Source organism: Cricetulus griseus, chromosome 8 (assembly GCF_003668045.3).
Source record: "Cricetulus griseus strain 17A/GY chromosome 8, alternate assembly CriGri-PICRH-1.0, whole genome shotgun sequence".
Taxonomy (NCBI): domain Eukaryota; kingdom Metazoa; phylum Chordata; class Mammalia; order Rodentia; family Cricetidae; genus Cricetulus; species Cricetulus griseus.
The window spans coordinates 77,580,034-77,591,922 of record NC_048601.1 but is presented as its reverse complement, the minus strand read 5'-3'; the positions used below and the strand labels follow the sequence as shown (position 1 = coordinate 77,591,922).

The window sequence follows — 11,889 nt, the reverse complement described above, 5'->3', positions numbered from 1 at the left end:
AAGAAAACTGAGCATGTGTCCGAGATCCTCTTTTTATGACTGCAGCCTCTCTTCTGTAATTACTATTTCAATGCAGAAAATGCTTAACCCCGTTTTGCCATGGGTAGTTGTGGCCCATCCATGATTGCACAAGAGCAGAACCAAGGGGCTTTCATAATCTCTACAGCAGGGAACAGGGTGGCTCTTGACAAGGAAGGATGCTGTATGATGGTTGCTTTGCAAAGGAGACAGCCCTCTAGGGGCTAGGGAGTATGCAGAGGGGCGGGGTTCAGCTCTACTAGGATCCAGAAAACTAGGGACCAAGAGGCACCGCGCCTCAGGAAGCTCTATAAGGTTTCTGCAGTTTCTGAGGACCCCAGCGCCAGGCTGGGAACTTTCTTAGAACTGCCAACTGTTTGGTGGGCAGACTTTGCCTTGGTCACTGCCAGCTTCTCTCGTGCGGCTCGCACCGGGCGTCGCTTCTCTCCTGTGCCTCCCCGGCCTCGGGTGGCTCCACGCGTGGTCGCCGCGTCTGTGGAGCCCAGCATGCAGTGGAACTTGACTGCCGAGCAGCTCTCTGCGCTGCTGCGGCTGCACAACCTGACGCGCGCACAGTTCATCGCTCGCTATGGGCTGCGACCACTGGTCCTCACCCCGCAGCTGCCCGCGCGCGCTAGGCTGGCCCTCCTGCTTGCCGGCCTGCTCATCTTCGCCCTGGCGCTCTTCGGCAACGCCCTGGTGGTCTATGTGGTGACCCGCAGCAAGGCTATGCGCACAGTCACCAACATCTTCATCTGCTCCCTGGCGCTCAGCGACCTGCTCATCGTATTCTTCTGCATCCCTGTCACCATGCTCCAGAACGTCTCTGACACCTGGCTGGGGGGTAAGGAGGTCCTTGTTCCCCTTTCTGACTGCCTTTTGTTTCTTCATCAAGAAAATCCCTGAATTCTTGGAACTTCCCTGCAGGGCTTACTTGCTGAGGAGACATTTGTTGCTTCTGTTGGGGCCAGCATACCTTCTTGTCCCATACATACATTGTTTGAGGTAAGACTTTAAGTGCAGTCCAAGGGGGTGATTCTTCATTTCAGCTCCTCCCTATAATCACACACACACACACACACACACACACACACACACTGTTTAAAATAAACCATTAAAATTTTAGAATAATCTTTCAAATAATAAAAAAAAGCCCAAAGGTGATAATATTTTTCTCCTTTTCCCCAACTTCCAGGCTTTCTTCCAGTTGCTTATGTGGCTTCTAGAGAGGTTCTTGAACATATTCACGAACACACAGACTTAAAACTGTTCACAATAAATATGCACTTCAGAAAAAGGTCTTGTCTTAGTTCTTTCCAGTATTTGTATTCATGGATTTATAAAGAGAGAAGGAACAACATACATGTCCCCTCTTGACTTAAAGGACACGTGGAATTGCCCTTCATTAGATCAAGGGGTAGAGATAGCACAGAAACCATAAAGAGACAGGAGCCGTGGTTGCAATCTAAGGACAGTAGGACACTGGGGCCTCCAAAGACCTTTAACAATGTTCTCCCCACAGCTTCCAGGCCACCTTGGACAGGAAGTGCTATTTCTGCCTTGCTTTCATGAGTGCCTGTATCCTGCAGGTGCCTTAAAATTCTCAGAAAGTGGTTGTGAATGCGTGAGAAATGGATCATTGTGACTTCTCATACTGTCACTTTTGCTCCTGGACTAATTTCTTTAAACACAGGGAGCCTGTCTTTATCTCTCCTTACCTACCTGTAGGGGATACCAGAGAATAATTTCATCAGTTGTGATTTTTATTAATTTGAGTTGCATTTATTGTTGGGGATGTGGATACTAAATTGCTGTCATTTCACCTATGATGTATTTTCTAGAAGGCATCAAACAATGAGTACATAGCATTGGGTTGAAGGTGTTCCAGGGTCTAGATCTTTGTAAATTGATTGTAGATTAGAAACTTCTTGTGTTCTCTGATAAAACAATTATATTTGAGCATCCTAGAGTTACCCAGCACAGCTAATTGCATCAAATTAATAGGAGAAATCATTATTGTCAAATAGAATGTGCTTTTTGAGAAGAAGTTATAGAGCTACTACTTTTCCTGCTCATACACATATTTAGGAACATGTTTGTTCTACTGGGTAGTAGTTATATTGTCATTGTGACAGTGAACACAAGCAGCAAGCATCTTTGCTGACTAATGAGGGAGCAGTTACTACTTTGCCTCTAACATTGGCTAACTGAACATGTCTGGGCCCCAGTTTTTAAATAATATGCTAAAGTTTGGAGAAGTTTTCAAGTAGACTGAGACAGATATACTTCAAGTCCCGTTGAGGGATGATGCTCAGGAAGGCCACAGATCTCCCCTAAAAGGTCACAGGTCAGAGCTGACTGTTCTCTCAAGCTTTCTGCTTCCCCCTCTTCCTACTTGGGGGAAGGACATGTCACTTTAGCATCTAAATACTAACCAAAGGTCATATGTTGCTCTTATATTTTATAGGGATGGTGGAAGAATAAATGTTAGCAAAAGTAGTTTGGAAAAGGTGCTTATCCCAGGTATGGTGTCACACACTTCTAATCCCAAGACTGAGGGAGGTAGACAGTCTGGGTGGCACGGTGAAATTGTCTCAAAAAGCAGAAACAAAACAATCAAGTGGTCATGTCATGGAAGTACAAGTTATTAAGAAGTATTTAATTATAAGTGACCTCTCCTTATTTATCCAGGACAAGACTTATGGAATAAATAATATTCCATATATTGAGTGACCAACAACAAAACTTGAGAGTAGAAGAAATGGCCTACAGAGGGACTGGTCAAGGATGTGAAAGAGAAGTAACTTGCATATTTTAGGTTAGCATAGTATTGCAAAATTCCTTTGACAAATTAACAAAAGACAATCAAAGGTAATGTAATAAGAGCCAAAAATTAATTCCTAATTTATTAATTTGATAAAGTGATTGAGAATCTGCTATATGGCAAACTATATTTCCTTGATAATATAAAAACAAATAAAGCTTATCTAGACCCTTGTGGAGCCTCAGAGAATAGAATATACCCCAAGTGAGCCAAGACAGTAGTTAGTATTTAGAAGATCAGTCTGCTCTTGGAGCGTGGGGGAGTTGGGAAGGCTTTCCTTGACTATGCCATTTGAGCTGGGTCTTGAAGAATGATTTAGGTTATTTTCCACAGAGGAGGATGGGCTATGCGGTAGGAACATGGTCAGTCCATAGTTTGGGGGAGAAAATGTTCTCATCTTTTAAGAACACCATTTCAGGAATACACAGCCAATGTGTGGAAAAATGTAGGAAATAAGAAAAGAAGGCTACAGTACCTGGGGAGGAAAATATGTTATGTAAAAGCCTAAAATATAAAACCTCTCAAATGCGTCAAGGGATGAAGTGAGACAGACAGTGGCAGGAGAAAGGCTGCTTCCTGGAAGGGTGACATAGCCTCCTCCAGAGCTGTGGGCCAGGATGTCACATTTTCTAATATAATCACTATTGCCATTTCTCTTCCTTTTTCCTTCCCTAAGAGAAGTCATGAACATAGATTTTCATAATACTGGCACCTCACTCAGATTTGAGGAGTAAAATGCATTTGGGTAAACTAAAACACCTGTATAGCTTTGGCCTTACCTAACCCACATGCTTTATGAATTTTCTTTTCTTTCTTTCTTTTTTTTTTTTTTTTTTTGGTTTTTCGAGACAGGGTTTCTCTGTGTAGCTTTGGAGCCTGTCCTGGCACTCTCTTTGGAGATCAGGCTGGCCTCAAACTCACAGAGATCCACCTGCTCTGCCTCCGGAGTGCTGGGATTAAAGGCATGCGCCACCAACGCCCAGCTAAGTTATGAATTTCCTAAGACTCTCTTATAGATATTTTTTGACAGCAGTAACCTGTGAATGATTGTCTTTCCTTCTAGTTCACTCCTCTCCTATCCTAGCTTGCCTTCCATTGCTGGGATAAAACACCATGACCATAAGCAACTTGGGGAGGAAAGGCTTTGTCTTACACATCTGAGTCACATTCACCATAAAGGGAGTCAGGAAAAGAGCACAAGGCAAGAGCTTGGAGGAAGGAACTGAAGTGGAGAGCATAAAGGACTACTGTTTGTTTACTAGTAGGTTGCTCTCTGTTTGCTTATATGGCCTAAGAGCACCTTCTCAGGATTGGTACTGTCCCTAGGTAGATCCCTCATATCAGTCTAATTAAGAAGATGCCACACAGACTTGCCTGCATGTGATCTGATAAAAGCATTTTCTCAATCAAGGTTTCTTCATATCAGACGGCTTTCACTTGTGTCAAGGTGACAAAGAACTAAGGAGCACATGTCCCCTCTTAGAGACTGCAGCACTTACTAAGTGTTTTACCAAGCCCCTCAGGTGATAAGTATGCCCCTGGAAGTCTAGTAAGCACCCCTGTAAGCAGTTATTCTCAGACCTGCCTTCATAGAGACTCTCCTTTTGGGCTCCTGGATATTGCCTGTGTCAACCCAAGTCCAGACAGTAACTCTCAACTGAGATTCAGCTTTCTCTGACCTTTGGAGTCTATGTTACCCAACAAGTACCCAGGGATTGTGCCAGGATATCTTGTTGGGGGCCTAAAATGATCCCTGCTAGGAGTATTTACACGATAGAAATCAACTACAAATTAGGCCTGTGAAACAAAGAGCCAAAGAAATGAAAACACCAGGCTGACTCTTGTATCAAATCACAGAGCAAAGACATTATTACCACCAACGACGGCCGAGTCAGTATACATATAAATATGACTTTATTTGCCTGAATTTCATTCCTTAGATGATGCACTGGATTTCCAGAAGTTACATTTACTGTTCAATAGAAGGTGGGCTGGTGTGCAATCCTCTTTATCAATCCGCTTCCCTAGCTGTTGTCTTTGGCTCATTCATCCCCTCCCTAGGAATGCTCAGAGCTAGCAGGAGTAGAGCTTTTCTGCTCTGGGTACCTTCAACAGTACATGTTTATTTGTTTTAAATGTCCTGATATTAGGATTTGGGTGGACAGAAATGGGTCTGGGATGTTCTGTGTGCTTCCTTTGGATCTGTTTGGTCAGATGCCAGGGCTGAATTGACCTGTAACTGTCTTAGGACTTCACATTCATCCGTCCTTATCTTGAGACTCCTCATATCATCTCTTCTTTCATTTTCTATCTTGCTTTACACTGTGTTAGGGATCCCTCTACCATCCCCAACCAAACACATTTTGTTTCTAGCTAAATTCAGAAGAATTGCTTTTGCTCTGAACAGTATACCAGATCTTCTTTCTCTAGTTTTTATTAACTTCCATATTCCATTTATTCCCTTCGCATTTCTATACCTTTTTATTTTTAACCCCTTTGTCTTAATGCATGGCATGGAAGCAGTGTGCCAGCTCTTCTTCATGATTCATTTCTGTGTAGAGGCTAATGCCAGACCTTAGATCTGACAGACTGTTGACTCAGTGCTAGTCATTCCCTAAGGAGTAGTCTTGCACCTGATGTGCAGCAGAGGCATTTACACCAAGATATCCTCTCAGCACCCAGAATTCCCTCATCATACCTTGTACTTCTTCCCAGTCTCAGCTATAATCACTGCAGCATGGACTACACAAGCATTCTGTACTTTACATGTATTCTGTAGGTATGAGAAAGCAGTGTTCTTGTGGACTGGTAAGAAGGGGAAGAAAGTGTTCAAGTAAGAGATAGGAGATGGAGGATTTGTGGCAGTCAGGGTCCCCAAAGCACAGTGCTGGAAAGTAAGGAGCAGGATCAGCAGAGAATGTTCAGAGCCTGATGTAGTGAGACAGGAGACAGGGGTGGGTCTAGGAGAGAGAAGTAACTAAGGGATATAAAAGCTTAAGGCACAGTGGAACTGTTCTGAAGATCTTTCAGAAGGAAATCAGTTCTAAATCCAACTACATTTTATGTTCTAGACATTGATGAGCTGAAATGGGAGTACTTGGGAGGAGCCACAGTGCCCTGTGGCCATTTCATCCTACCATGGTTGCAATGCAGACCAGGGGCTGTGCAATCATCTGAACACACAGAGCTCAATGGCTCCCCCCATAATCTTGTATGGAAAATAACCGTAATTTTTTATGGGAACTGGAAAATCAACTAAAGCAATTTTACAAAACAGATAATCAAAAAGTAGATGTTCCAAAAATGTCCTAATTGATGGTGGCAAACTCAAGGGAGCGCATATCCCAGATGGTCTCTGTTTGAAAGGTGCTTGCAGGGAAAGCATAGGTAGAATATTAAATTTCCCTTTGGCTGATCTGAGAATCCCCACTCAAGGAATGTTCCTAATCTTGACAACACATAGAACTCCTTGAGTTTTACAAGATAAAGATACCTAGTTCCCACCCCTAAAGATGCTAAACTAAGTGGTTTGATTGTGAGTATTGCTATCATGCTTTCCAAAGTTCCAGAGATCTGAAACCATTATAATTTACAGCTAAGACTGAGAACCATGGAGGCAGTGTAGATACCGATGGCACAAACACAGTTAAAATAAAGAAATGGTGGCTGTGGTGGCTTTAAATAGCACGGTCCTGTCCGCATGTACCAGGGAGGTTTTGATTTTAATTTACTTAAGGAATAGAACTTAAAACTGCTTGTAAAATTCAGAAAGTAGTATGTAAAAGAAACCCAGCAAAGATTCATGGCAATGGCATTGCATGCAGTTGTATCATTTTTTGTGGTCTTTCAAGATGACTTTGGAGTACTCAACTCTGTCTCTGTCCTCCACACATAACATACATCGGTGAGTGAGCATATTCCTATATACACATGCACAAATATACCACAACACCACATGTATATCATATGCACACACCATATGCTGTATACCCCCCTACACACATACACACATAAGTGTGCTCACATAGACAGGTTGGAATTCTAAACACACAAGTAGAATCATTATTTCCCTTTCTGGAGAACATGACTTCATTATAAACAAGCACACACCTCATATCAAAGATGTCCAGTCTATTTTACTCACAGCCACAGCTACTACTATAGGTGAATGGTGAAGAAGGATGACCCCCAGGCTTCATCAGAACAGCACCTGCCTCTCTTGTTACCAAGCAGAGCCTTGCATGTGCCTTTATGTGACATATGTAAAGGGATTTCACTAAAAGGGAGGGAGGGAGGAGAGGGGAAAAGAAAGAGTTAGAGCACAGTGTCCTGCATCAGGTTAGTGTTTAGAAATTGTATGACAATGAATGTCAAAGTTTGTTTAAAAAGTTGATGCTTATTAAGTAAGTGGCATTAATGAATAACCCATTAAGAGAGAGAGTCTGAGACTTTTCCAGCTTTATTACTGAGTTAGGGATTACAAAGCATCAATTATATTGGTTACAAGTGCCCTCTTTCTATATTTCAGAAATTTACATATGGTGAAATTGTTGTAATGTCAGGAGTACTATAGGTTTTTCTTTTTAAATCTAGCAATGAGAGTGCTGGTAACTGTTGGAAAGCAGTCCAGTCTCATTTTTAGAGAAGTATTAAAAAATGAAAAAATCAAAAGACACCCTCAGGAGTGACTCTGGATGGGAAGTGAGGATGTGTCATCTGGTGAGCCTCTGGGTGCGTTTGCTAGCATCAGTTCGGTACACATTTGGAAAGAAAATGGCACTATCAGCCAAGAGAACACTACGTTTTTCTGAGAGATAGAAGGGCAGCAGCAGCAGCCACCACTGCTGCCACAGGTTATATTTGGGAGAACCTCTCAACTTGGGTCAATAGTAGTTACAGTTGCATCATAGGAAAACTCAGCAATGATAACGCCTCAAAGATTTCCTTGTATACTGAATTTGTGGCCCAAACTATGGGGCCCTATTTTCAGATATCACTCCTGCGTTCTCTGATGGTGATGAGCTGCAGGAGGGATGGTGGGGAGGGCTTGGCTCACTCCTACCTGAGTAACTTGGGTAGAATAGATAGAGTAGGCAGGGTGTCTTTGCTGTGGCACTCTGGACGACTTAACATGTGTTCATCCAGACTAACAGGCTTTGCCATTCAACCTGAGTCTTCACAGAATTCCTAGCGATACCCCCCCTGGAGAAAGACACTACCCAAGATGGTTTCTTATCCCTTTCTTGTGGCAAACTGTTTCCAGCCATCTCCCCACTTTGGGTTAAGTTGATCTAAGAACTTCTCCCCTCAGTACAGGCTGTGCAAGAGTATGGGATACTTGGCTTCAGTATGCTCCGCTCCAGCAGAGTGAATCATGGACTATGTTACTGGTCATCTTGACCTTCAGGTTTATTGTCTTTGTCTGAGATCAGGAACACAAAGAGCTGATACCGTGCAGATATTACTTATTCTTTCTGTATAAGCAATAAACTCCCTGAATCTAGGTGATTTCATGAATGTGGGCTCATCACATTAAATGACTATATGGATGGCAAGTGTGCAAGCCAAGCTAACAGCTGCAGTGGAGACATGTGTGATCGCTCAGCCACGAAACTTCTGGGGAGTGCTTGGCTGCTGGACAAGAAGTTTTTCTGGAGGAGGAGGATGTGTAGGGCAGTCCAATTGTCACGTGCATCTGTGGGGATTAATTCAATTGATGGGGCTCTACGATCTTTGAATACACTGTCTTTATTTTTTGATGTTCTTCTTCATAGCCTAAGTTCCAAAGTAGGCTATTTGAGATCAAGATGGGACCCTATCAAGCTCTTCGGGTCTGGAATAGACATCACTCTCTGCCATTCCTTTTATGTTTATGTCCTCTGTGATGGACAGTTTTCTTGACTGCCTACTCTGCTGAGGCATCATGGTGGATGAAGTTAATACCTTCTTTGGCCAGTTCCCTTTCAGGTTGTGGTGCCAAGAAAGATGCAGCAGAAGCTGTGATCACATCTGTTCACATCTGAAGACTGCTGGTCCCCAGTGATTAGTACTGAAGTGCTCAGGTACAAGCTTCCTCTTTAATTAGATTTTTCCAAACTAAAATTAAAATAGAATTTGTTCATTCTTCCTGTAACTGAGTTTATAAGGCATTTTTTCTCATAGCAATGAAACTGTAAGTCATTGTGTAATGGAAATCTGAAAAGATAGTGTGTCTGCATCTTTCCTGGGAGAAAGACAAAGATGGTGTGGTGTAGGAAAACAAATGTGTCCTGTGGAATCACACAGCCTTTGCTGACAATTCTATTCCCCCATTCATTAGTTGCTGTATCAACCAGAGTCGACAATAAATGTCTTGACTTAAATCATCCCCAATTAGAAGACAAAGCAGAGAAGAGTCATATGATAATGCCCGATACTGCTCCTGCAGTGTTAGATGAAGCTGCAGAAGAATTATATGGCAAAGAAGTAAGTTGTACAACTTGCTGAATTTTAGCAAAACATATTAGTACCTATCCAGTTCTTAGGATTCCAGCTTGATTTTCACAAGCCTGTAAGAGTTACACCTCGGAGCTGGAGAGATTGCTCAGTTGCTAGTGTCTACTTGTTCTTACAGAGGGCAGGAATTGAGCTCCAAGCAACCATGTTGGGCCGCTCACAGTCATGGCTCACCGTAACTCTAGCTTCAAGAGATCCAACCCTCTCTTCTGGCCTCTGAGTACCTGCACACATGTGGCACATGCACACATACAAACACATACATAGACTCAATTAAAAACAGAAAGTAAATCTTAAAGGGTTATTTGTATTTTTCACCTACAAATCTCTTTCAAAGCCAGGTATGGTGGCTCATGCTTACAATTCAAGCACTTGGGAGGCCAAGGCAGCAAGATTGATGCAAATTTGAGGCCATCCCCAATTTCTGGGTGAGATACTGTCTAAATAAATAAATAGAGGAAAATCTTTAGTCTATTCACAAAAATAAATCAATACTTAAAAAAAATTATTTGATGGCATAGTCTTGTACCTGATCTGCAGCACAGGCATCCAGAATTCCCTCATCATACCTTGTACTTCTGCTCAGTCTCAGCTATAATCACTGCGGTATGGATCACACAAGCATTCGGCACTTTGCATGTATACTGTAGGTATGAGAAAGCGGTGTTCTTGTGGACTAGTAAAAGAGGGAAGAAAGGGTTCAAGTAAGAGATAGGAGATGGGGGATTTTGGTGGTCAGGGTTCCCCAGTGCACAGTGCTAGAAAGAAAGAGCAGGACTCAGCAGAGAAAGTTCAGAGCCTGTTGCGGTGAGCCTGGGCACAAGGGTGGGTTTAGGAGAGAGTGGTAACTAAGGGAAATAAAAGCTTAATGTACAGTGGGACTGTTCTGATGATCTTCCAGAAGGAAATGAAAAATCAGTTCTAATTCTAGCTGCATTTTAGATTCTAGACATTGATGAAATAAGATGGATCCAGACTTGTTGTTTGTACTGAGAAAATAGAGCACAGTGCTGCTTTTATTTGCTGTAGAGACAGCGGCAGATCCCTAGGGAGGGGTAATGGAGTGGGCTGTGGGGTCTTTGCTGGGGCTGGCACTGCTTTGATAATTAATACCTGCAAGGCTCATGTGGCTTTCCAAGTCACCCCAGACTTTAGGGATAATGTTGACATACCAGATCAGAATAAAGTGACCCTACTGACTTGTTACCCTGCCTTTTAATTCAACTAGTCACTTATGACAACGCTGTCTCTTTTCATTATGAGCACAAACCGTTATTTTCCTGTGAACGTCCTTGCTGTCTGATTCTTGGCCAGGAAAGGAGATAAGGTCTTGCCACTTTGACCACCAGGTCCAGGGGTACTGTGACACAGTAATACTGGTCCCATGGTTTGGACTGCTTTCCCCACTACATGGATTTTCTCGATCTGGACAGTCACAGGCTATGCTGTGAACTTCAGAGCAGAGGGGATGACAAGAGTGACAAGGATAACCAGCTCTGCATGGAGAGTTTCCCATGTACTAGGTAAATTATCTTCATTTCACAGGCAAGAAAAGGATGCCCAAATGTACTATTTTATCAATTATATGTTCTGTGCTATAAGCCACTCAGAAGTAGGGTGGTAAATGAAACCACTGTTCACATTCTGCAGGTCAGCATTGTCATCTTGGCCCAAATAGGGGTTCTCTGATATCACTCCCCATACTACATTCATCTAATGACCTGTTAGGCACTAAATATGTTAGATGTCCTAAGCAAGGAACAAGCCATCTCTGCCGCAGGTGGTTTCCTCCATCAGGAGAGCCCAGAGTTCTTTTCGTGGAGATACTTCAAGGAGGCTAACACAAGGGCTTTCACAGTGTCTTCCATCCCAGAATTAGAAGTTTCACAGTGTCATCTTGTGACAAAGAAAGTCATATTTGTGTTGCAGATTAAGAGATCTGAGGAGCCTGCCCTGCTTCTTCATGAGAAAGGTAGCCAAATCTACAGAGGAAGGGTGGAATTTGTAGCCGGCTCTTTCTTTGTCCTGTAGTAAATAGCCTATGCTCACTCAGGAAGTAAGTGCTTATGGCAGGATTTGAACCCAAAGAGTCTGTTTCATTGGAGTTTAACTACAGTGGCTTTACTAGAAAGCTGTCTGTAGCTGTTCTGCCTCTTGCAGTCAGGTGCTAGCTGTGGATCTAGAAGAAAAATTCCTGAAATGAAGAATTTACATATTCTTAGAAACTTACATGCAATGGCTTTCTGTTGACTAGCTTCTCTTGGCCCTGCTCAGGCAGGGATTCCAGCATTTGGACATGTCTGTATAACTTTGTGTTAACACAGACACAGAGGTAACCATGTGCTAGTTAGTATGTAGTACTACATGCTTCATTTTAAAGAGTTTCTTTACTGCAACATCCAGAAACAATAAAGGATTTATTGTTAATGGTGGGTATTTTATTGGATTAAAAACTAATTTGAGTATCACGATGAGCCTGATTCAAGCAGTGGCTTCCTCAGTAGGTTCTAAGGAAGAGACATGAGTAGACTTTGAGACTTTCTTAATGGTAA

At 42.7% G+C, this 11,889-nt stretch overlaps 1 protein-coding gene across 1 annotated transcript in view; it reads left to right on the top strand.

Annotated features, from left to right (window-relative positions):
- The first annotated feature begins 525 nt into the window (after nucleotides 1-525).
- Qrfpr (pyroglutamylated RFamide peptide receptor) overlaps nucleotides 526-11,889 on the top strand; it is a 66,024-nt gene continuing 54,660 nt past the window's right edge. The window contains exon 1 of the mRNA XM_027430220.2: nucleotides 526-862. Within this exon, the coding sequence (XP_027286021.1) occupies nucleotides 526-862 (337 nt within the window). The remainder of the gene's footprint in view (nucleotides 863-11,889) is intronic.